At 44.2% G+C, this 25962-nt stretch overlaps 2 protein-coding genes across 2 annotated transcripts in view; both read left to right on the plus strand.

Annotated features, from left to right (window-relative positions):
- The window catches only part of LOC137426429 (uncharacterized), a 132791-nt gene that overhangs the window by 72044 nt on the left and 34785 nt on the right, over nt 1–25962 (plus strand). Inside the window, exons 5-9 of the mRNA XM_078779445.1 lie at nt 2591–2723; nt 4887–5010; nt 5192–5288; nt 6345–6456; nt 10585–10688. Coding sequence (XP_078635571.1) covers nt 2591–2723; nt 4887–5010; nt 5192–5288; nt 6345–6456; nt 10585–10688 — 570 coding nt within the window. The remainder of the gene's footprint in view (nt 1–2590; nt 2724–4886; nt 5011–5191; nt 5289–6344; nt 6457–10584; nt 10689–25962) is intronic.
- Nucleotides 15209–16705, plus strand: LOC144891987 (protein FAM200B-like). Its single transcript, XM_078777113.1, has 2 exons — nt 15209–16047; nt 16590–16705. Exons 1-2 carry the CDS (start codon nt 15720–15722, stop codon nt 16703–16705), a joined length of 444 nt encoding a protein of 147 aa, XP_078633239.1. The 5' UTR covers nt 15209–15719.

The raw sequence follows: 25962 nt of genomic DNA on the forward strand, positions 1-25962 counted from the left end.
AATCTATTTAATTGGCCACAGGTGAACTCCAATCAAGTTGCTGAGACATCTCTAGGATGGTCAAAGGAAATTGGATGCATCTGAGTTAAATTTGGAGTGCCATAGCAAATGGGTTGAATACTTATTGATTCAAGACATTCCAGCTTTTGATTTTGAATGAACTTGTACATTTGTCAAAAAAAAAAAATTCCCCTTTGATATTACAGGGTATTATGTGTAGATCAGTAACAAAAAATGTCAATTTAATCCATTTTAAATTCATGCTGTACCGCAGCAAAATGTGAAAAATGTCAAGGGATGTGAATACTTTCTAAAGGCAATGTATGTACTGATATTTGTGAACCAACAAGTGACCTGGCTTAGCAGCAATTTATAGTCTCTACAGATTAGGAAGAGCAAACATGGGTGTGTAGAAAGCACAGTATTGAAGTTTACAGGCACAGCCTCGAATGTCGTGTCATACAGTCGGGGAGACAGTAAACCATGCAATGAAACAATGTGTTCTTACAGAGAGGAGCGCAAAGCCTTTCCATGTCCCCTGAGCTCGGCAATGTGATAACTCCTGGTTCTCCGTAGTTCATCACCACGCAGTTACTGTTTAGCCTGTCTCCCCATGCAGTGGGAGACTGGGTTTTGCCATCGTGTGTGTGTATGTGTGTGTGTGTGTGTCCGTGTGTGTTTGTGTCCGTGTGTGTTTGTGTCCGTGTGTGTTTGTGTCCGTGTGTGTTTGTGTCCGTGTGTGTGTGTGTCCGTGTGTGTGTGTGTCCGTGGTGTGTGTCCATGTGTCCCAGGCCATAATTTTTTTAACATTTGAGCTTTGTCACCAAAATTTCAACAAAGCTCTGTTGTGAGAAAATTGGGAAGACAAAGTAATAGTTTGATCAAAAGGTCAAGGTTCTGGTCTTCATCAATGATCTCTCCGACTCTGGAAAATCCTCTCTATCTCTTTACTGATGAGTCTGATGACTCTACTCTCTGCCACTCCATTCCTCATCCCTCAGATCGGCAATCTGCAGCCTCCTCACTCTCTGCAGACCTGGAAAAAATCAGACTGGTCAAACAAGTGGAACATGTCTTTCAATCCTGACAAATCTCACACCCTTACTATGTCTCTCCGAAAGGACCGACTGGACAACCCTCACATCCACTTTCTGAATAATCCTCTCCAAGAAAATCTGTCACTCAAGCTTTTGGGTCTCACTATCTGCCATGATCTTTCCTGAGGAAACCACATTTCAAATCTGGCGTCCAAAGCCAGTCGCCGACTGGGCATCCTCCGTCGTGCGAAGACCTTCCTTGGCACACCTGAGCTCCTCACCACATACAAGTCTTTCATCCGCAGTTCAATGGAATACTGCTCTCCCCTCTGGTCTGGTGCTCCTGCCTCACACCTAGCTCGACTTCACGCTGTTGAGGCCAAAGCTTTCAGAATCATTGGAATCTCCTGCGATGAAGCTAACTCCGAGGGCCTTTCACTCTCACCGCAGGCAGGTTGGTGGTCTTTCTGTCTTCTACCGACTCTTCTCCGGCCTTGCTCCCCCAGCTCTCTCTGTGCTCTGTCCCCCCCCAATATTCCTTCAGGGCGCACAAGATCTGCCAGCAACCCTCATGGTTAAACTGCCAAAATCAAGGCTCTCTGCTCACCTTCACTCCTTCATTCCCCTTTTCTCCCGCCTCTGGAACAAACTGCCCCACTCCCTTCAATCCCACTCCTCCCTCCAGGTCTTTAAAACAGCTGTTCACCACCATCTCTTATCTTCCCCCATCCAAAACCTTGATCTTTTCTACCCCCGCTAATTCACCCCAGAGCCCTTGCAGTGTTCATATGTTTTATATCTCTCCCACCTCGCCCCAAGCCATCCCCCTCCCACAGTTCTCTCGATGTCCCTGCTCTCAAATGTTGTGTTTGTGTCCTTCCCCCTCTCTCCCTATTTTTTCTGCCGCTCCCCTTGTTGTGTGTCGGTTTGACTTTTTGTGTGATTAATGTTCGCTCTTTCACGAGCCTCGATGTGGTATACAAAAAAAAAGAAAAGAAGGGCAACATCACATAAAACCGTCTATTTTAATCGTAAGTGACTGGTTATTTTAAGATTTTGCATATTGGTTCTCCAATCAAAAGCTAGAAGCAGATATTTTTTTTAGATGAAAAGGTCAAAGGTCAATGGTTTCCATGACAACAGGTTTTTTTGGTTTGCGCGCAGCCACTGGTTTATTGATGCTTCCATGTTTATTTACTTATTTTGTATCATTTTGTTTTCGGTGTTTTTGACATTTTTTGCATACGGAAGAAGAATAAGTCCAAATACAAAGCGGACGCGGACGGCCTTTACATTTTCAGATGCTTTCTCGTTTGTTTTTTGAAATGGTGTTCTAATTATGGGCCAATTTGCAAAGGATTTTTTGCAATTAAAGGTGTCATTGAAGTATTGAGCAGTGCTATTGATCTTTTAATTGCACACAAGGAAATAACATAAAATGTACAGGTATGAGTTATTTCAAACCAAATGCAACACAACACTTGAAGTGACAATGGAGTCGTTTTGTTTAACAGGCAGTATTTTTGTGTTCTGTCACCATGCTTCCATATCAGGGTATTGGGTGTAACGGTGGTTTGGGAACGGAGCCCACGTTGCCTACGAGTTGGCCTAGCTATACCTTTAGCTGGAAAGGTTGCTCGTCTGAGGGAAATCCTCGCCCACGAATCTGGCGTCGCCCGCTCCCAGGTATAGACAAGACGGTGCTGGTGAGATAAAAAGCAATGTTAACATTTTTCACTGCATGATCACTCTTATGTTGAAAATGTTACTGGACCTTTCCCTGGTTTATGCAACACTCTTGCAAAACATGCATGATGTTGCTTCTTCTTCTTTATTTATATGATGCAAAGCCCTCTGCTGCTTAGGGCAGGAATTTGGAATTTGTCGATAGCTCGCCTACTCTTCTCGGAGGACATAATGTTGCTGATACTTTTATATATTGTATTATTCTGCATGGTTTCCTCTCGTATAAATGATCCACCATCTTCTTGATGCCACTAGAGTGTCCTCGGAGGAATATTGTTGGACACCGTCGTGTGGTTCTCATCAGGTGACGGAAAGACAGCTTGAACTGGTGGTGCTGTTTCTTAATGTGGCAAAATGTTAAAATTATTTTCGAGTCACGGAAGGACATTTGAAATTTTATTCATGAATATTCATGATATTTTCATTTATTTTGGATTTTGGCCGTGGTGCCGTCGTTGGAGCACCTACTCTTCGTGAAGACCACTGCTGGATCTTTAAAGAGGTTGTGGGGATGATGTGTCAGTTTTATGCCTTGGTCTGTGCGAGTGCAGCACTTGAGAAAAGCATTGGACATTAAGTAATTGTCCTCGCCACATGTCGTGAGGGCGTATTGATCGTACCGACGAGTTTATTTTGTGAAATATGTTTGGAAGTATCAGGCGATTCATCAAATGTTCTGTGTTCCTTTTGTAAACCATTTTCACGCGTATTCTTACCACATCGTCTTGTTTATTGTGCACGTTATTTGTGCGACCCATTGAACATAGACCCAGGATGCCTCCTTCTTGAGCACTACAGCAACGGAACTTTACCTTAACATGGTGCGGTAGTTTGCACGTACCGATGACTCCAAGAGCTAAACCCTCGGTATTGTCACTTTGTCAATACCAGAATGGTCACCCAAGCAGCCCGAAGACATTCAAAGACGCCGGCGTACTTTTTCATCAATTGCAAGCATGTCAGCAGACAATCTTGACAAATCGACTTGGGATTTGAACATGGGACCTCAGCATCATGAGTCAGAGGGTTAGAAATAAATGACATAACAAGTTAACACAGATGTTTTAAAAGTTAATAAGTTTATCAATACCGTATGATCCCAATTGAAGCTACAAAGTATCTGAAAATGCAAAGCCCGTCTGCGTCTGTTTGTATCCACAAAATAACTAAACCAGTTTTTAAAAAAAATACAAAATGAAAATTGATGATTTTATGCAGCCTTGACCTTTGAGCTTTAGATCTAAAAACAAGAATCAGCTTCTAGGTTTTGATTGGTGAACCAATTCTGTGACCCAATATGTAAATTCCTAAAATTCCAGGTCAATTGGAAGAAAATTGACGATTTTATGAAACCTTGATCTTTGACCTTTTGATCAAAAACAAAACAAAACAATTGACTCCTACCTTTTTATTAGTGACCCGATATGCAAATTCATTAAATTTCAGGTCAATAGGGTGAAAATTGGTGATTTTACACATTGACGGTTGACCTTTTGATCTAAAAAAAATCAATCGGCTTCTAGCGTTTGATTGGTGAACCAATTGAGTGACCCAATATGCAAATTCTCAAAATTTCAGTTCAATCAGATGAAAACTGACAATTTTATGTGGTGCTGACCTTTGACCTTTTGCCCAAATTATTAATTTGTCTTCTCCATATTCTCATAGTAAACCTTTGTTGAAAATTTGATGACAAAACCCAAATGGTAAATTGAAATTTCACGTCAATTGGATGAAAATTGATGATTTTAGATGACACTGACCTTTGACCTTTGACAAAAATACTCGTATTAATTTGCCTTCTATCTATTATCATTATAAAGCTTTGGTGAAAAATTTATGACAGTAGCTCAAATGGTAAAAAAGGTTATGGCCCAGACAGACAGACAGACAGACAGACAGACAGACAGACAGACACACACAGACACAGACACAGACACAGACACAGACAGAAGTGATTACAAAACCCCGTCCCCTGCTGTGCATGTGACGGGCTAACTATTGCGTGCATAAACGAGACTGCACCGTACCAAGTGAAGATCATCTGTAAGTGAGTGACCCCTTCGTGGTGATGTCACTCTTTTTTGTTGTTGTGCGTTTCAGCTGGTGCTAACTGAGCTCTACACCGATGGCTTTCATCGCTCATTCGGTGACGACGACGACCTGGCCACCATTCACGAAGCCGACGCCGTCTACGGCTTTGAAACGCCACCTGAACCCAGCCGTGGTGGATTTTTCTTCTTTATTTTGTCACTTGCTTTGTCTTGACATTGCTAAGCTTCAAAAAAAGTTTCTTTTCTTTACCTCTTCGCGTTTTTTGATGTAAATGTTCTTACTCTGGGGTTTGATTATTCTTTCTAAATATACTTCGGAAGTGCATCGCTGTCTGTCTCCCTCATTTCTGTCAGATGACCATGTGTCCCCTGAGGTTCCAGATCATGTCCAAGAAGAGCACGTTCTGCTTCTATTGGCAAATCGTTGTGGCAGTGGAAGCACCAGCTACAGGTAAAGGGTTTTGAACACGGAACCCTTGGCAAAGGGCATCGTGTTGTGGCCGGGACGAGCGGGTCGATCGTGGTGACGTTTAAAGCGATGCGACCCATTTCTCGGGTTCTCTTTCCAAGCACACCTGTAAAAAACAAACAAACTCGAGTTTGACATTGGATTGGACGAAATTGCTCGTTATTAGTTTTCTTGTCACAATTGTCTTCAAAGTCTTTGGGTTGTTCAATCACAGGTGTTATGTTTTGATATTCACCGAATGTATTGCGACCATAAATTCGGAGCGATGTCCTCGACTTCCTGGATGTCTGACTTGTTGAAGGCGGCAAGGCGGAGTGACTCAGAAGTTATGGTCAAGGCCTATAATTAGGACTGAGGTTCGATTCGGAGGGGGTAGTGCTGAGAGCCTGCCCTTTTGCCTTTAAGAAATTTCTTTCTCTGGGTGGTAATTGAGCTTTGGAAATGCGTAATAGGCAGCACCGCTGATTGCTTTGACCCAGTCCTGTCCTAGTTGCCATTAGCAGACGGTAAGAGTGTTTTATTCATCCAGACCAGCGCACGACCGACACTTTTACAGTAAATTGATGCCCGGGGCCCTGTTAATAGCTAACAAGGTATTTGCATTTGCCATCTAGCTGGTAATTCGACCATTATGTGGCTATGACATTTACATTCGTTGGTCATTGTGACCTGTTGGGTGCATCTTGACTTCCTGCACCGTTTTGTCTTGTATTGTGGGTGTTGGATGCCAAGCAGCCATGAAATGTACGTTTCCTCTACCACAAGCACATTTAAAAACAATAATTTGAAGTACTGTGGTTATGGCCATCTTTTTATGTCATATTTTGTAAAGTGATATAATTGTAAGCTAATTCTCATTTTTGATATGTATAATCATTTAAAATTGTACCTTCTGGATGTTTTGATTCATGAAATTCTATCTTGTGAACTACAATGTTTAACTTACCCCTTCCCCACCATCACTTTTCGTTTTGTCAAATCTTGCAGTAGTTTAATAGTTTGTATGTCTGGTTGTTTCGTGACGCGTGTATTGTCCAGGTTTGGAAGCCCCTTTTCCAGATGGTTGGCCAGAGCAGCCAGCTGGCGTGATCTGCAGAAGCTGGTCTTGACGGGACTTGGGGCCGCGACTGGTGAAAGTGCAAAGACACAGGTCTGAACTGGGGACAACCATTTGTTGCATCTGGATAGGTGGAAATTGTTATATTTATTGGCAAGGCAAGGGATTCTCGGTGGAATGAAAACAACTACAATAAGAGCAAAACTCAGTAGAAACCATAACTCCACCAGGCTGAACAATTTACATTTTTATCCCACTGATAGGCCAGATCTGCATCCGGATCTTAACAAAAATCGAATCGATTCATCCTTGTCACACGCCCAACCTGCCCGCCAAGTTTTGTCCAAATCCGTCCATACCTTTTTGGAGATATCCCGCTCACAGGCAAACAAACAAAGACGTCGTGCAGAGCATGATACTTGTGAAATCCCTAAAATAAATTTGACCTCATAATAATTTGTGGTTGAATTCAAGGACCAAATAATATGCAAATCCTCTTCGAATTTCAAGTCGATTGGATGAAAATTGACTATTTTAGAATTTTTGTACATGTTGACCTTTTGACCTTTAGACCTCAAAAATAACTTGTGGTTGAATTCAGACAAAATATGCAAATCCTCTTCTCATATCAAGTCAATCGGATTGAAAGTGACAATTTTAGAAATCCGGCCTATATTGACCTTTAGACCTCAAAAATAATTGATTTATTTCAGTGACCTGATATGCAAATCCTGCTCAAATTTCAAGTCAATCGGATGGAAATGAGGATTTTATAAATTGCACCTTAGGTGTTGACCTTTTGGCCTCTTGACCTTTTGACCTCAATCAATGGGATTCGTCGTTATGCCGAACCCTACCATTTCATGAAGTTTTGTGAAGATTGATTTAAAATTGTGACCTGTAGGCGATGGACAGACAGACAGACAAGACAGAATGATACACATGACCGACCAATATACAGTACTGTCACACCTCACCGTTCACGGTCCATGAATTCGTGTATCTGCATTTTTTTTTTTTTTTTTTTGTATACAGAGTCGAGGCTCGTGAAAGAGCTAACATTTATCAAAGAAACAAATCAAACAAACAAGAAAACAAAGTATATAAAAAGGGAAGCGGTCGACAAGATGGGGAGAGAAGGTGAGGAAGCACACAAACACAACATTTGAGAGCAGGGACATCGGGAGATGTGTGGGAGGGAGAGGGCCTGGGGACGCAAGGACACCAAGGACTTCCAGGAAAGAAGACAAAAGTCACCTCAAAAAAGTGGATTTGGGGTGAAATTAGCGGGGGTAGAAAAGATCAAGGTTTTGGATTGGGGAAGATAAGAGATGGTGGTGAACAGCCGTTTTAAAGACCTGGAGGGAGGAGTGGGATTGAAGAGAGTGAGGGAGTTTGTTCCAGAGGCGGGAGAAAAGAGGAATGAAGGAATGAAGGTGAGCAGAGAGTCTTGATTTTGGCAGTTTAACCATAAGAGGGTTGCAGGCAGATCTTGTTCGACCTGTAGGAATATTTGGGGGACAGAGCCCAGAGAGAGCTGGGGGAGCAAGGCCGGAGAGGAGTCGGTAGAAGACGGAAAGACCACCAACCTGCCTGTTGTGAGTGAGTGAAAGGCCCTTGGAGTTAGCTTCATCGCGGGAGATTCCAATGATTCTGAACGCTTTGGTTTCAACAGCGTGAAGACGAGCTAGGTGTGAGGCAGGAGCACCAGCCCAGAGGGGAGAGCAGTATTCCATTGAGCTGCGGATGAAAGCCTTGTATGTGGTGAGGAGCTCAGGTGTGCCAAGAAAGGACTTCACACGATGGAGGATGCCCAGTCGGCGACTGGCTTTGGAGGCCAGCTTGGAAATGTGGTTTTCCCAGGAAAGATCACGGCAGATAGTGAGACCCAAAAGCTTGAGTGACAGAACTTATTGGAGAGGATTATTCAGAAAGTGGATGGGAGGGTTTTCCAGTCGGTCTTTTCGGAGAGACATCGTAAGAGTGTGAGATTTGTCAGGATTGAAAGACATGTTCCACTTGTATGCCCAGTCTGTGATTTTGTCCAGGTCTGCAGAGAGTGAGGAGGCTGCAGACTGCCGATCTGAGGGATGAGGAATGGAGCGGCAGAGAGTGGAGTCATCAGCAAAGATCAGCAAAGCAAAGACTTACCTTTTTTGGACCCCTTCCTCTCCCTCTGCACCAATACTCCCGCGTACCTGGAATATTGAACCCCTCACACCTTCCAATTGTTCGGTTTTCAAAAGTTTTTAAACACTTTAAATATTTGGATAACAGTATTTTCCTTCGTGTAACATTACGTGTTAAATTACAATACTTTAACCATATAGCGGAAATATTTTTTTGAAACTTTGCATTCTGCGTCTTCCGGTGTCGTGCCAAAACGCAAACAAAATTGAACCCATCCCACCTTAAACTCGTTCGATTTTCACAAGTTTGAAAACGCTTTCAATTTCTGGATAAGTGTTTTCCTTTATTTAATATTACCTGTTACATTATAATACTGTACCATATAGCCGAAAATATAAAAACTTTTGAAAATTTACATTCTGCATCTTCCGGTGTTGTGCCGCAATGTGGAAAAAATGAACTCTGCCAACCTTAAACTCGTTTGGTTTTCAAAAGTTTTTAAACTTTCAATTTATAAACACTTTTAATGAGGATGCAACAGAACAAAAGGAACAGTATAAAGGAACAAAATAATCTTTCTGAAGAAAAAAAAGGGTAATAGATATTTGTGAAGAAGAAGAAGACTGCGGTCATTTTCATCGTTCTGTTGCATCAGGGATTCCTCCTGGGGACCACCTTGCCACTCCACACACAACAAAAACGTTATGGAAGACTGCGCGGTCCTGTCTTCACCAAGACAAGATCAAATCATATTAGACGTGAGGGATCTGTGGGTCGCCCCTGGGAGATACATCACTGTACTGTACTGTACAGGTACTCTAAGCAGAAAAGCCTTCTTATTGATGGGAAATATTACTTATTTGATCTTATTTTACCCAATTGTTCTTATTTTTCTATTTATATGTCTTATTTTATTTATTTATTAATGATTTTTGGAGTTAGGTTTTGTGAGGCTGGAGACTTGCATGTTAGAAGCTGTTTGCTGTATGCGATTTCCTCATTCGCGGACTTATCCAAGAACGTAACCCCAGCGGATGGAAAGGTTTCACTGTACTTGAAAAATCTTTGATTTTGCAAGTAATAAACAAACTAGAACGTTACTCAGTGGAGAGCATACCTCCACCAGGCTGAACAGTTTACGTTTCGTATCCCACTGATAGGTCAGATCTGGATCCGACATGAACCAAAATATAATCGGCTTGTTCTTGTGATTTACACAATTCATCCACCAAGTTTCATCCGAATCCGTCCACAAGCTTTTGAGATATCATGTTGAATATCATATTTGGCAACATTACTCAATGGTGAAGAATCATTAAAAAATTATTGGATCCGTATGCGGATCCAGATCTTGACCAAATCCGAATCAAATCGCCCTCGTTGGAAAACGACCTCAAAAACGAGACATGAGACTTGTCCACCAAATTTCATCCGAATGCGTCCACAATCTTTTGAGATATCCTGGTCACAGACAAACAGACTGGGGTGAAAACATAACCTCCACCACTGAATTAGGCTATATTCTGACCTGTATTAAATCTTTTTGAAAATGACCGGTTTCTTTCGTCACCAAGAAGCTTCTGGAAGGATGGTTTGAGCACTTTACTAGTTCACATTGGATTGAGGAGTTTGAGGTTCCGAACTAATTTAGTGAGTAAACTGACTTAAAGGACATTCCAGGGAAAAACGAGTCTTGAACATATTTGTTTATTTTATCATATACATTACACACACACACACACACACACACACACACACACATATATATATATATATATATATATATATATATATATATACATTCGTATTTCTATTCCTTCTTTCTCTCTTTTTTTTTTTTCCTTCCTTCCTTCCTTCCTTCCTTCTTACTGTGTCTCCCTGCCTTATTTATTGCATGACCTTCAGGCACAACTGAGGTTTTGGATCCACGGTCATTGTTTGGAGAGGTTTTATGATTGTGGGGTTGAAATCTCAATGATGGACTGTTTAATATTCCCAGCTCATAATCTGGATGGCCATTGTAAGAGGCACTGAGTATGGGGAAAGAGTTTTTCACATCTTTTACTCTCCCTCTCCCTCTCCCTCTCACAGTCGCAAGATCCTTTGTTCCGTGTATGCGTTGTGGTCGAATCTGCAAAGAAGGGTTACCTTTCCTACCAAGAACCGCAACCACTCCGCCTTCCTGTGGTGGACAAGTAAATTCCCACAATCACACAATTTGCACAAAGTGGTTGATTAATTTAAGCCAAACTGCTTTACATGAAAGTACTCATGTAAAAAACATTAGATTGCATTCTTTTAGAGATTTGTGCTTCCATGCACGAGATTAATTTTGACAGAATGAAAATCTATTGTGTCATTGGCCTCTAGGACTTGGATCAGCCATTTTTCCAACCTGTGTGTACATTACAAACCTGGATGGTGCAAACTAGAGGTTGGGGGTTGGGGGTTTGGATGGTGCAGGTTGGGGGTTTGTAAACATAGTGAGGAAACCTGGCCTGGCCATGATGATTAAATCTCTTGCTTTTCTCTTTGGGTTTTGTAAGTTTTAAAGTTTGTTCCGTAATCTTTATTGCTTTATTCTTCCCCTTGTCCGCCGGGTTGTGCATCGTCCTCCTGTCCATGCCGAGCGTCATCTCTGTTCCATTTACCTTTCCTGATCGTCCCTCTACCTCCACCTCCACCTCCCCCTTCCCCCCACCAAATGAGGGAGGGGTCGACCATGGGAAGACGCTCAGCATCGCTGTATCTTCAGTGCACATTTGCATTCGATCATGGAGGCAACTGGCCCTGTAGATTTGGTGCAAACAGACAAATGGACAAACAGACATGAGTGAAAACATAACCTCCATCTGTCCACCTTCAATGGCGGAGGTATCTATTGGCAAGACAGAGTTATAAATGGCTTTATACAGAATAAATATTCTTTGAAAACCAAAAATATAGATGAACGTTTGTGTGGGATATTATTTCTTGAAGGGTCTGAAATTGGGGTTAAAAACACATGTTGAAATGAAAATGAAGGCCCTTTTGAGAAATTCTGGATGCTTTGAAAATGCTTCAATTTTTGAAGAGTACGATCATGTTCATGCAACATCGTGCTCCTAAATCCAATCTTAGAAAAGCTAGTTAAAGCACACCTGAGCTCCTCACCACATACAAGGCTTTCATCCGCAGCTCAATGGAATACTGCTCTCCCCTCTGGTCTGGTGCTCCTGCCTCACACCTAGCCCGTCTTCACGCTGTTGAAACCAAAGCGTTCAGAATCATTGGAATCTCCCGCGATGAAGCTAACTCCAAGGGCCTTTCACTCACTCACCGCAGGCAGGTTGGTGGTCTTTCCGTCTTCTACCGACTCCTCTCTGGCCTTGCCCCCCCCCCCCCCCCTCCAGCCCTCTCTGGGCTCTGTCCCCCAAATATTCCTACAGGTCGCACAAGATCTGCCTGCAACCCTCTTATGGTTAAACTGCCAAAATCAAGACTTTCTGCTCACCTTCACTCCTTCATTCCTCTTTTCTCCCGCCTCTGGAACAAACTCCCTCACTCTCTTCAATCCCACTCCACCCTCCAGGTCTTTAAAACAGCTGTTCACCACCATCTCTTATCCTCCCCCATCCAAAACCTTGATCTTTTCTACCCCCGCTAATTTCGGTCCCCTTGTGTTTTATACCTCTCACCCCCCCCCCCCCCCTCCCCTTCCCACACCTCCTACGCCCAAGCCCTCTCCCTCCCACACTTCTCCCTGCTCTCAAATGTTGTGGTTGTGTGCTTCCCCTTCTCTCCCCATCTTGTCTTCCGCTCCCTCTTTTTGTACACCGCTCCTTTCCTATGCCACCTCCAGGCATTGCAAATCGTCATTGCCGGGCACCGAAGGGGGCTCGGCAGTGACGCACGCTGAAAGAGAGTACTCAGTTTTCACTCTGGTTTCTTGTTTGTTTGTTTTCTTGTTTCCTTGGTTGTCCGGACGATATCTCAGCCATCCTTTGAGCTAGGAAGCTGAAATTTCGGCACAATAGTGAGCAAGTCCTTTGTCAAAAACGGTATTTTTTGTTTTTTGATTAATCAATAAATTGAGGAGTTATTTAATTATTAGCGATTAATTCAGTACTTATTTAATTAATCAAATTTCCTTTCTCTTCTGACCATTAACTCAGGCACCTTTTGAGTTAGGAAGCTGACATTTGGACATGCCAATGACCAGGTGATTTGGCTGCAAAGGATATTTTTGATTTATTAATTAATAAATTAATCGATTAATTATGTAATTATTTGATTAATGCCAAAAAAAAATTTAAATTTAAAGTTACAGATTCTGATGAAATAGTGGTAGTTTATGTGTTCTCTGACCAAATTGATTAATAATTTAATTTTTTAATGATTATTATTTATTTATTTTCATTATTAATCATTTATTTATTTTCTTTCTCATTTGGCCAATATCTCAGGCACCTTTTGAGCTGGGAAGCTAATATTTGGACATGAGTGACCAAGCGATGTGGCTATCAAGGATATTTTTGATTTATTGATTAATCATTTCATCTATTAATTATTTATTGATTAATCGATTAATTATTTATTGAGTAATCAATTAATTATTTAATTTTTTATAAATGACTTATTTAATTACATTTCTAAAAGATACATCTTCGGATGAAGCACTAGTGGTTTAGTTATGCGATTAGCCAATTGATTATGAAAATATTTTGTGATAATCTTTTATTGATTTTAATTATACAATTAATCAATCAATTAGTGTACACCTATCCCTCCCAATGCAGCCTCAATGAGCTGCACTGCGGTATTGCCGGGCGCCGGAGGCGCCCCGGCAATGCCGCGCTGCAGCATATTTAATTATTTGGCATGGGGCGGTGTACTTTGAATGTATGTGTACTTGTTGTATATTTTGTTTGTCTGGTTGATTTGTTTGTGAAATAAATGTTAGCTCTTTCACGAGCCTCGATTCAGTATACAAAAAACAAACAAAAAAAAAACCCTGTTGGTCGCCTCTTCTGACACAGGGAATTACAGTGAACTGGTACTCAATTTGCCGACCTCAGAAGTATGACAGGCTGAGTCAACCCCCCTGGTGTTAATTCAGCGATCGACCGGGATTCGAACCCAGGATCCTAGGATTCCAAGCCGGCACCGTAAACGCTAAGCCAACACCAGGCTCCTTGACCAAGACAACAACAACAACAACATGCATTTTAAGGCCATTTTCCCTGCTAGAGCGGGGGTTAGCCTTGCGGTCCCCATGACAATCTTCTCCATTTTGCCCTATTTTCTGCATCTCTCCTTGTTAACCCCCTTGCCCGCATTTCTTCTTCCACCATCTTTAGCCAAGTCTTTCTCGGTCTTCCCCGTCCTCAACTTCCTTCTACATTAATTTCCATCACTCTTCTCAACCAGTCACTTTCATCCTTCCTCAACACATGACCAAACCATCTCAACGTGTTCCTCTTCACAGCATCAATCACAGTACTCCTTGACCAAGAGATTCCTAATAATTGATGGCACGTAATAGGAAAACCCAATCTATCTAATGCAAAGGGAAACTTATCCTGTGTTATCAATCGAGGCCAGAACCCGGTGATAAATTACTATCTGCAGTTGTAATAGTTGCCAGGTGGCTTCTCTCTCCTCCCCTCGCCCCCCAAACTAACTCCATTGAGGTTTAAAATCCCCTCTCCCACACTTATCAGTTGATCCACAGATCATATATCATGTCATATCAAATTACCTAACTCACAGTCCTTGTCGGAAAATAAGGCTTTGGCTGTAAGTTACATTTTGACCTTCCCAACTGACAACTGATATTAAAATTAAAATCTAAACCCCCAAACTGACCCTGTTCACTTACACCAAGTTAAGTTATCTCTGTTGACGACTTCCTGCACGTTTTGATGGAAGTGCCCCAAGGATAGCAATGAAGTGATGCGTCTTATGAGGGATTATAAGTGCAGCTCCCTGAAGGGAATATTGTTTTCCATAAGCACCATAACAACGTAAAGCATTCACCCAGTCAACTCTTCTGGTTTTTTTTCAGGTTTTTTTTTTTTTGATTAAATATGGCTGTCAGACCACATGACCGGACTTCATAAATTTACTTTATTCAATACAATTGTTGCATAGATCACCCTCATGATCAAACTGATCGGACTAAACGATGTACTTGTCAAATTATGATGTCATAATGAAGGTGCCAATGACATCATCGTTAACAGCACTTATTCCCAATGCGGAGTTCTTTACAATGAGCCACACTTCAAGTTTTTCTAAAGAGCGGTTTCGGAGATGTAGAGGTCCAAAATTTTTCAGTTTTTACAAGATGGCACCCATAGCATGTGACCTATGACGTCATAATTATCACTAAAAAATTCTACCCGAGTAGACACATACTCTGGTGAATAGTTCATATCAATCAGACCAATGGTTGTCAATAAAATGATTAAGTGAATTAAAAAAACATGGCACCCGTACCATGTGACTTATGACGTCATAACTTGCTAAACAAAATTACACGAATATACGCATATAACAGTGAAAATTTCCTGTCAATCGGACCAACAGTTGCTGAGAAAATGAATTTTCAAATGCAGACATGTACGCATGTACGTAGGTGACAAATCGCTTAACCCCGCTTTTCGCTTCGCGAGCGCAAGGTAATAAAATACTAATAATAATGAGTTCCTTTACAAGGAACTGCAACACAGGAGGAGGCCATTAGACTGTGCAATTAAATCACACCAAGGCTGTGCAATTGCTGTCAACCTATGGTTGTGTGTCCATGTTATATCCTTGCAAATGCTGTACATCAAGCATGGAAAGAGGAGGTAAAATTCCTAAAGTCTTTGGTGTGTCTCGGCTGGGGTTTGAACCATCGACCTCCCAGACTCGGAGCGGATGCTCTAACCTGACGTTCCGCAACCTATGGGTCGCGACCCAATGTTTGGGTCGCGAAGGATTTTCAATGGGTCGCACGATCGTTTCAGAAATCGCGGGAAAAAAACTTTATCGACGATTTACTTCTCCCGACTGAACAGAACAGAGATCAAACGAACGCCGACACAAACTTTATAGTGTGGACTCTTGTACCGCACTGTACCGATGTACCACGATGTACCGCGCGTGCATCCGGTCAGTCAGATCATACGTTTAGTTTCCGACACGCGAATGTCCATTGCTTTTCATTCGAAAGATTGAGCTGTGAGCGTAAGGTACTCGCCATGGCTAGAAAGTATCAGCCTGTGTTCCTGAACTATGGGTTCACCTTGAATATCGATAAGCACAATGTTCATCGACCACAGTGTTTGATATGCCTTGACGTGTTGGCCAACGAGTCCCTCAGGCCCCAAAAGCTGAAACGGCACCTCGAGAAGAAACATGGAGATCATGTCAACAAGTCGCGGGAGTTTTTTCTCCGGAAAGAACGCGAGATGAACAACAGCAAGTCAGTAATGAGTTCGGCTGTTTTTCCGTCGAAGGGACTGACCAAAGCCAGCTACCTGGTGGCGGAGAAGATAGCCAAAGAAAAGAAACCGTACACTATTGCAGGTAAGTTTTTTTGCTTTTTTGCGTAAAAGTATTTCACTGCATTGGCGGTTTGTAGGTTCATAAAGTAATACATGGCGCTGTAAGTATAGTTAAATTTAGTTTTTCATTTCGTCTTTACAATATTGATGTGTCGGGTTCTTGCTTACTATTACTCGTGCCATGTATACGTTGGTATATCACAACTTCGTAAGTTTAATTGTTTGTTGCCATACAGCCATTCTTAAACTTTGCCTCTTTTTTAAAAGTACGTACGGCAATCACATCGTACATATTGAATTTTTGTAATGCCTTGGAACAGCGGTTCTTAACCTGGGGGTCGTGACGTACGCGCATACGCGAACAAAATACTGTGTGTGGTGTGTACCTTTGTTAAGTTCCTAAAAATGGGCTCAACAAATTGATATGTTATTTATGACCCCTTCATGACCCTCGGAAAACCCCAACGACCCCCAGGTTAAGAACCGCTGCCTTGGAACAAAATCAAGATTAATCATAAAGTGAAAGAAATGTTCATGTGTTATTTTATTTATCTTGTATTGCAGAGCAACCCAGCCTGCCATGCGCCAAGGCGATGTGCAGAGAAGTGCTTGGAGAGACGGCGGCTTCCAAGATAAGCACCAAATTCCGCTTTCTGCCGACACGATTCGCCGACAGATAATTATAGACATGGGTGAAGACATCGAGCACCAGCTGTACGCAAACCTAGAGGCCAACAAGTTTGTCATCCAGTTGGACGAGTCGATGGACATCGCACAGAAGGCGTTGATCCTCATCTTTGTTCGTTATCGGCATGGCGATGATTTTATGGAGGATCTCCTGGCATGTGACGAGCTACAGACCAAGACCACGGCCGCAGAAATATTCGCAGTCATCAACAAACACATCGCATTGCACAGCCTCAGGTGGGAAGATGGCTTCTGGACCGTCGGCTTCTGGACCGTTGGCTTCTGGACCGTTATCCGTCGGCTTCTGGACCAATGTGTTGGCGTTTGTACCGATGGTGCGGCATCGATGACAGGTCGGCGCAGCGGTGTCATTAAGCTCATCCAAGATGTGGCACCAGAGGCAAGCTGGACCCACTGCTTCCTTCACCGCGAGGCATTAGTGGTGAAAGAGATGTCACCTGGACTTGCCGAAGTAATGGACATTGCAGTGAAAACAATCAACCATCTCAGGAAGAGCGCCCTAAATGCGAGGTTGTTTTCAGAGCTGTGTAAGGAGCAAGATGCAGAACACACCACGGTGCCGTATTTTGCAGCTGTTCGCTGGCTCTCCAGAGGAGATGCTTTGGCAAGATTGTATGAACTTCGCGACCAGGTCCTCGCATTCTTGGAGGTGGCGAGGTCAGACCTGGCAGTCTACAACAAAAACAACAAATTAATCGCAACATTGGCATACATGGCTGACATCTTCAACTTGTTGAACAATCTGAACATATCGTTCCAGGGCAAAACGAACAAGCAGGCGAAATCCGTGTTCGTAATGTATAATCTATCTATAATTCCAGCAATCTCTGTGTGTGTGTGTGTGTGTCTGTATGCAACCGCTGTTTCTCGACAACTACCGGTCCGATATACTTGAAACTTGCCAGGTATATTGCTGGGGACCCGAGGATGTGCCTTTTCAAGGTTTGAAATTAATCGGAGAAGTAGTTACCGAGCTATGTCCAAAAAACGATTCAACCAATCAGAGAGCAGCGAGCTATCACGTGTGCCGAACGTGGCGAACAGACTCTGCCTCGGACGGCACATTTGAGAGCGTATTCATTTATTTCCCGTCGGCAAACTATGTTGGCGCTATGTTGGCGTTAAACTATGTTTTAAAACTAATTAAAACTAATTTGCGATTCTTTCGCTTTGCGATGCGATTTGCGATTGCGTTAAACTCGCTCGGGCGTTAAACTATGTTTTAAAACTAATTAAAACTAATTTGCGATTCTTTCGCTTTCCTGCGCGTTTGTGCACGATATGGCGATTTCTTTACCAAACTCCGCAAGCCGTTAGCTTTGGACCAAACCATTTCATGTAAATAGAGGGGGGGATTGTCACCGTACTCGCAAGCCGTTCGCTTTGGACCAAACCATTTCATGTAAATAGAGGGGGGGGGATTGTCACCGTACTCGCAAGCCGTTCGCTTTGGACCAAACCATTTCATGTAAATAGAGGGGGGGGATTGTCACCGTACTCGCAAGCCGTTCGCTTTGGCTTTGCGAATGGACCAAACCATTTCATGTAAATAGAGGGGGGGGATATACTTTTAGATATATATATAGTACGGGCATGTCCTAGTAATAATAATAATAATAACAATACATTTATTTTATATAGCGCTTTTCAAGAAGCCCAAAGACGCTTTGACAGAGTACAAAAAACAAGTGCAAAAAGACAAAAATCAATAGGTAAATAATCAAAGCAAAAGGAAGGAGAAGGAGAAGAGATAGTCGGGGGTTAAATGCTGTGGGTTAAATGTTGAATGCAGTGTTGAACAGGTGGTTCTTGAGTGATGTATTGAATGTGGTGAGTGAGGAGGAGTCTCTGATGGTGTGAGGTAGTGAGTTCCAGAGGGTGGGAGCAGCGATGGAGAAGGCCCTGTCCCCCCAGGATCTGAATTTGGTCCGGATGGGGGGGGGGGGGGGGGGGGTGGGTCAGGAGGTTGGTACCAGTAGATCGGAGGTTGCGGGTGGGAGTGTGTCTGGAGAGGAGGTCAGCCAGGTAGGATGGGGCCAAGTTATGGAGGGCTTTTTAGGTCAAGAGGAGGATTTTGTACTGGATTCTCTGGGGGATGGGGAGCCAGTGAAGCTTGTAAAGGACGGGGGTGATGTGGTCACGGGTCCGGGAATGGGTGAGTAGATGGGCAGCGGAGTTCTGAATGTATTGGAGTTTATTGGTGATTATTGAGGGTGAACCATAGAGGAGGCTGTTGCAGTAGTCCAGACGGGAGGTGATGAAGGCGTGGAGGAGAGGGATGGACGGAGACGGGCGATGTTTTTCAGGTGAAAGAAGGCTGTCTTTGTGATCTGTTTAGTGTATTTGTCGAAGGGGAGGGTTTGGTCAAAGATGATGCCAAGATTCCGGATGTGAGGGGAGGTGGGGTTGCTATCTTTATAAAAAACTCTCTTCCTCACTCGCCCTGCACTGCCCTCTCTCCACCTCACCCCCAGGAATACCTTTGGCTACGGCTTCCCCTTCGCTCCCACCTTTTGTTCATATGTGTGTTGTACCGTCCACCATCTCGCTGTCTGATAATATGGACCAACTTCTATCTACCCATCCCAACTCTCTCTTCCTCATATGTGGTGATTTCAACTGTCACCATGCCAGTTGGCTGGGGGTGGGTACCTCTCTCACCAGCCATGGCACTTCAGCAAAGGACTTCTGTGACTCACTGGGACTGACACAATCTGTCAATTTCCCAACCCGGATCTCAGTCAACGGAGCATCTTCTCTTCTGGACTTGGTTCTGACTAACTTCCCTGAAAATGTCTGCTGCTCTTCTTCTGCTCCAATCGGCTCTTCTGATCATGTGCTTGTTAAAGTGGACATCTCTCTGACCATTCTCAGAGAGCCTCCTCAGCGTCGACGAGTCTGGCATTTCACTCAGGCCAACTGGCATGGTCTTCAAGCAGCCATCAATCATCTGGACTGGTCTCCCATCTCTACTGCCTCTGACATCAACTCATCCTGGGAATTCTTCCAAAGTAAATTGCTCTCTCTCATGCACAGATTTATCCCATCTCGTCTTCAGTTGTCATACCCTTCCTCCCATCCATGGTGCACAGAATCTTGTGGTGAGGCTATTGCCCAGAAACAACTTGCTTTCGTCTCCTGGAAAGCAAATCCAACGGAAGGAAATCTCATTTCCTTTCACAAAGCCCGAAACAAGTGTTTGTCCACCCTCAGGAGAGCCAGGAAACAATATCTCTCCGTTCTCAGGACCGAACTCTCTTATCTGTCTCCCTCTTCCAAATCCTGGTGGCGTCTGGTCAAATCTGTTTCTGGTGTTTGTTCCCCCTCCATCCCCTCCCTCACCTCAAATGGCCACACGGCTGACTCCGCACGTGAAAAAGCTGAATGCATCAACTCTGTGTTTGCCTCTAAATCTTGTGTCCCAAACCCATCCCTCTCTGTACCCACCGTACCCAGTCATACCCAGCTGCTCCTGGACTCTGTGTCCTTTCCTCCTGACAAGGTGGAAAAGTTTCTGTCAACCCTTGACTCTGATTCTGCAACTGGACCTGACGGCATCAGCCCACGGGTCCTAAAATCATGTTCTTCCGCTCTTTCACTCCCTCTCTCTGTTCTCTTCACCCTCTCTTTTGCTCAAGGTCATCTTCCATCTGCTTGGAAATCTGCCAACATCACCGCTTTGCACAAAAAAGGTGCAAAAACAGATCCCAGCAACTACAGACCAATCAGCCTTCTCCCAATTATCAGCAAAGTCATGGAATCCATCATTGCTTCAGATATGAAATCTTTCCTCTTCTCCAATGGCTTGATCTCTGATCATCAATTTGGTTTCAGACCTGGACACTCCACTCTGGACATGCTGCTTCTGCTTTCTCAACAATGGATGGAGGTCCTCAATGCCAAACAGGAAATTAGAGCAGTCTCCCTTGACATATCAATAGGCTAACCCCCGCTCTAGCAGGGAAAATGGCCTTTAAAATGCATGTTGTGTTGTTGTGTCCCTTGACATATCACGTGCCTTCGATACGGTCTGGCACCCCGCTCTGCTCACCAAACTCTCCTCTTTTGGTATCCATGGAAATCTCCACGCATGGCTGGCGGACTTCCTCTCAAGTCGTAGTCAACGTGTGGCCCTGAATGGGTTTCTCTCATCTCCTCCTCCTGTTCAGGCTGGAGTTCCCCAAGGCAGTGTTCTGGGCCCTGTGCTTTTTCTGGTCTTCATCAATGATCTCTCTGACTCTCTTGAAAATCCCCTCCATCTCTTTGCTGACGACTCTACTCTCTGTCGCTCCATTCTTCATCCCTCAGATCGGCAGTCTGCAGCCTCCTCACTCTCTGCAGACCTGGACAAAATCACAGACTGGGCAAACAAGTGGATCATGTCTTTCAATCCTGACAAATCTCACACTCTTACGATGTCTCTCCAAAAAGACCGACTGGACAACCCTCCCATCCACTTTCTGAATAATCCTCTCCAAGAAGTTCTGTCACTCAAGCTTTTGGGTCTCACTATCTGCCATGATCTTTCCTGGGAAAACCACATTTCAAATCTGGCCTCCAAAGCCAGTCGCCGACTGGGCATTCTCCGTCGTGCGAAGTCCTTCCTTGGCACACCTGAGCTCCTCACCACATACAAGGCTTTCATCCGCAGCTCAATGGAATACTGCTCTCCCCTCTGGGCTGGTGCTCCTGCCTCACACCTAGCTCGCCTTCACGCTGTTGAAACCAAAGCATTCAGAATCATTGGAATCTCCCGCGATGAAGCTAACTCCAAGGGCCTCTCACTCACTCACCGCAGGCAGGTTGGTGGTCTTTCCGTCTTCTACCGACTCCTCTCTGGCCTTGCCCCCCCAGCTCTCTCTGGGCTCTGTCCAGCAAATATTCCTACAGGTCGCACAAGATCTGCCCGCAACCCTCTTATGGTTAAACTGCCAAAATCAAGACTCTCTGCTCACCTTCACTCCTTCATTCCTCTTTTCTCCAGCCTCTGGAACAAACTCCCTCACTCTCTTCAATCCCACTCCACCCTCCAGGTCTTTAAAACAGCTGTTCACCACCATCTCTTATCTTCCCCCATCCAAAACATTGATCTTTTCTATCCCCACTAATTTCACCCCAATTCCACTTTTTTGAAATACCAACTTCTGTCCTGGAAGTCCTTGGTGTCCTTGTGTTTTATACTTCTCCCTCCCCCCCCCCCACCCCCCCCCCTTCCCACGCCTCCTCCCCCCAAGCCCTCTCCCTCCCACACTTCTCCCTGCTCTCAAATGTTGTGTTTGTGTGCTTCCCCTTCTCTCCCCATCTTGTCTTCCGCTCCCTCTTTTTATATATTTTGTTTGTCTGGTTGATTTGTTTGTGAAATAAATGTTAGCTCTTTCACGAGCCTCGATGCAGTATACAAAAAAAATTTAAAAAATAAAAATGTGGATACTGGGAAACCGTCGATGTTGAAGGCAAAGTTATGGGTGGATTTTATGAGCGTTTTTGGGCCAATGATGATTATTTCAGATTTATCATAGTTAAGTTTGAGGAAGTTGATTTGAAGCCAGGATTTTATTTCAGTGATGCAGTTTGTCAGGATAGAGTGGGTGGCGGTGGAGATGGACTTGGTGGAGATGAAAAGCTGGATATCATCGGCGAAGCCGTGGAATTGGAGACCATGACGGCGGATTAAGTGACCAAGGGGGGACAGCTACAGGATGAAGAGGAGGGGGCCAAGAACTGAACCTTGGGGGACACCTTGGGGGAGGGGAGCAGTGGGGGATTTGCAGTTATTGATGGAGATGAACTGGCGTCTGTCAGAGAGGTATGATTTGATCCAAGAGAGGGCAGTGCCGGTAATGTTAAAGGTGGTTTCAAGTCGGGTGACGAGGATGGTGTGATCGATGGTGTCAAAGGCGGCGCTGAGGTCGAGGAGGACGAGAATGTTGAGGTTGCCAGCGTCAGAGGAGAGGAGAAGGTCGTTGGTGATTTTGAGGAGAGCAGTTTCCGTACTGTGGTTGGAGCGGAATCCGGATTGGAATGTTTCATACAGGTTATTGGCAGAGAGGTGATGTTTGAGTTGAGTGGCTACAGCGCGTTCCAAAACTTTTGACAGAAAGGGTAGGTTGGAGATGGGTCTGAAGTTATTTAGGGTGTCAGGGTTGAGTCCAGGTTTTTTCAGAATGGGGGTAACAGCAGCAATTTTGAGGGATGGTGGGACGATGCCTGTAGACAGGGAGGAGTTATTGTTGCAGTGATAAGTGGAGAGAGAGCAGGAAGGGAGGCCTTGACAAAGCTGGAGGGGATGGGGTCAAGAGTGCAGGTGGCAGTTTTCATTCCTATGAGGAGTTCAGAGATGTCAGTAGGGGAGACTGGGGAGAATTGAGACAGGGGTTGGCAGGATAAGGGGGGGGGGGGGGGGCAGGTGGTTTGAGGGGGAGCGGGTGCGGTGGTGGTTAAGCTGTTGTAGATGTTGTCAATTTTGCATTGGAAGAATGAAAGGAAGGAGATGCAGTTGTCTACTGTGAATGACTGGGTGGTGGTGTTCAGGGGGCTAAGGAGTTTGTTTATTGTAGAGAAGAGTGCTTTTGGGTTTCCGGAGCCAGAGTGGATAATTTGAGAGTAGTAGGCGGAGCGGGCGTGGGAGAGGGCATCTTTGTAGTGTTGTAGGTGGTCCTTGTAGGCTTGGGAGTGAATTGTGAGACCTGTTTTATTGCGGAGTCTTTCAAGTTGGCGAGCACGAGTTTTCATCAGGCGGAGTTCAGGGGTAAACAAGGGAGCAGAATGGGTGAAAGAAACTGTTTTGGTTTTTATAGGTGCAAGCTGGTCAAGGCAGGAGGAGAGAGTGTGGTTGTAGTAGTCAGTGAGGTCAGAAGGGGTGTGGAGGTCAACGAAGGGAGAAGTGGACATTTTTTCAGAGAGGGTGGATGAGAATGAGGTAGGTGAAAGAGCGTTTAGCTTACGGAAGTTGATAGTGCGATAATGCCTTGGTGCTGGGGTGGGGATGTTGATGGTCATAGTGATGGCTAAGTGGTCAGAGAGGGTGAGGTCGGAGCCAGAGAGATGGTGCAAAATTAATCCAGTAGAGCAGACAAGGTCCAGAATGTGCCCACGGTTATGGGTAGGAAAGTTGACATGTTGAGTGAGGTTAAAGCAGGTGAGTAAATCAGTGAAGTCAGTGGTTATTGTGGAGTCAGTGGAGTCCATGTGGATATTGAAATCACCGAGGAGGAGGATTGAGGGGGAGATGGAACAGAGCTGGGTCAGAAAGTAGGAGAAGTCAGACAGGAATGATGGGTGTGGTTTGGGAGGGCGGTAGACGACAGCCATGACTGACTGTGTGTGACTAGAGAGTTTAAAAGCCAGGTGTTCAAATGATGGAGCAGATGAGATGGAGATGAGGCTGGTCTTGATGTCTTGTCGGTGAATTACGGCAATTCCACCACCTCGGCCCTCCGAGCGTGGTTTATTGATGTAAGAATATCCATTGGGTGTAGTGAGGTTGAGTGAGAAGTAGTCCAGAGGTTGTTGCCAGGTTTCAGTGAGACAGAGAAAGTCCAGTTTATTATCCAGAATGTAGTCGTTCAGGATGAGGCTTTTGTTGTTGAGGGACCGGGTATTGAACAGGGTGAGCTTGATGTTGTTTTGTACGGTGGGGATGAACTCAGGTGATTTAGCCAGGGTTTGCAGACAGGAGGTGCGATTGTGTGCGTTGCTGTGACCAGGTGCGCTGGGACGATGAATGGGAGTGCGCTGAGCCGACCAGAGTACGGGAATGGAGTGACCTGTTTGTAAATAAACAAACTTACGACCGGAGCCTCTATTAATGTATCTGGGTCGTCGCAGGAGTCCGTGGTACTTGATGACAAGATAGCGGCGTTCAAGTCAAAGCTGGATCTATGGAAGAGAAGAGTACAGACCAATGATGAATTTGACATGTTCGAAAACCTGGATGATCTGCTCAGCAAGAGTGTTGAGGAACGTGTGGACATTAAGGATGTCATCTTCGAACATCTGGTGAACCTGCGCAAACGATTTGACGAATACTTTCCTGTTGATCCACACGTGGAGAAGAAGTGGATCCGAGACCCTTATTCAGTCGACGTTCAGCAGTGCTGCAACTTGTCCAACAGATTGAAAGAGGACTTGATCGACATCGTGTCCGACGGTACACTTGAGACACTGTTCAGGAAGGACTCTTCAGTAAAGTTTTGGCTGACAGTGTCGCATGAGTATCCAGAGATTGCACATCTCACGGTAAAGTTCCTGATGCCATTCACGACGACGTGGATGTGTGAGGCAGGTTTCTCAACGGTGACATATCTGAAGTCCAAGTTTCGAAACAAGCTGGAGACAGTGGCCCTGTGCGCCAACCTGAGAATCGCATTGTCGCTGCTTCAAAGCCGAATCGATGATCTCGGAGCCAATATGCAAAGTCAACCATCGCACGGATGTGGAGAATCCACATCTACAATGTTGCTAACGGAACATTTGAATTAGGCTTGTAAGATTCACTTTTGGGTTTAATCGGTGAAAGTTTAATGTTGTTCATGATAACGGAACATTGAACCTGGATATAAGTTCAGATGCATGTCGGGTTTTTTCAGTAAAAGTTCTTCTTGTTTTGTTTATCAGTTCATGTTACATTTTAAGTTGATCATCTATTCACGATGAAGATTAAAATAAAGTTCAAACACCTTATCTTGGCGTGTCACTTTAATAATTAAAGTTTTATTCTATTTCACAAAAGATACACCGCCAATGAATGTTGTAAGATTCATCTTCTTCTTCATCATCATCTTTATGTTCTTCATTAAATCTTCATCCGGATTCATCGTAGGGGCGGATTCATCTCTTCCGAAGCTGCGAACAAGGCAGGGAGTTTACGCCTGATTGGCTGACAATAATATCAAGTGGGCGGTGTCTGTGATCGAAGTCGCTGCTCATTCTCAAGGGGGGCGTGGTCTCTCTCTCTGTCTCTCTGTCTCTCTGTCTCTCTCTCTCTCTCTCTCTCTCTCTCTCTCTCTCTCTCTCTCTCTCTCTCTCTCTCTCTCTCTCTCTCTGTCTCTCTCTGTCTCTCTCTCTCTCTCTCTCTCTGTCTCTCTGTCGTGGAGATCCGTACAAAATAAGGACAGTGTTTGGTATGATCGTCGTCACTTTGCTTTATTGTTCAATTACGAATTGTACTACTGTACAAAGATGAACCGAACCCTTACCAAGATATTAACGTCATAAGCAATCGATATTT

This window comes from Myxine glutinosa, chromosome 5 (genome assembly GCF_964187855.1).
Source record: "Myxine glutinosa chromosome 5, kmMyxGlut1.1, whole genome shotgun sequence".
NCBI lineage: Eukaryota > Metazoa > Chordata > Myxini > Myxiniformes > Myxinidae > Myxine > Myxine glutinosa.

Bases quoted from the DNA above. Each gene is read 5' to 3' on its own strand.
- LOC144891987 (XM_078777113.1), top strand. From the start codon at position 15,720: ATGGCTAGAAAGTATCAGCCTGTGTTCCTGAACTATGGGTTCACCTTG. The intron at 16,048-16,589 runs GTAAGTTTTTTT...CTTGTATTGCAG, and splicing joins GAAACCGTACACTATTGCAG to AGCAACCCAGCCTGCCATGC.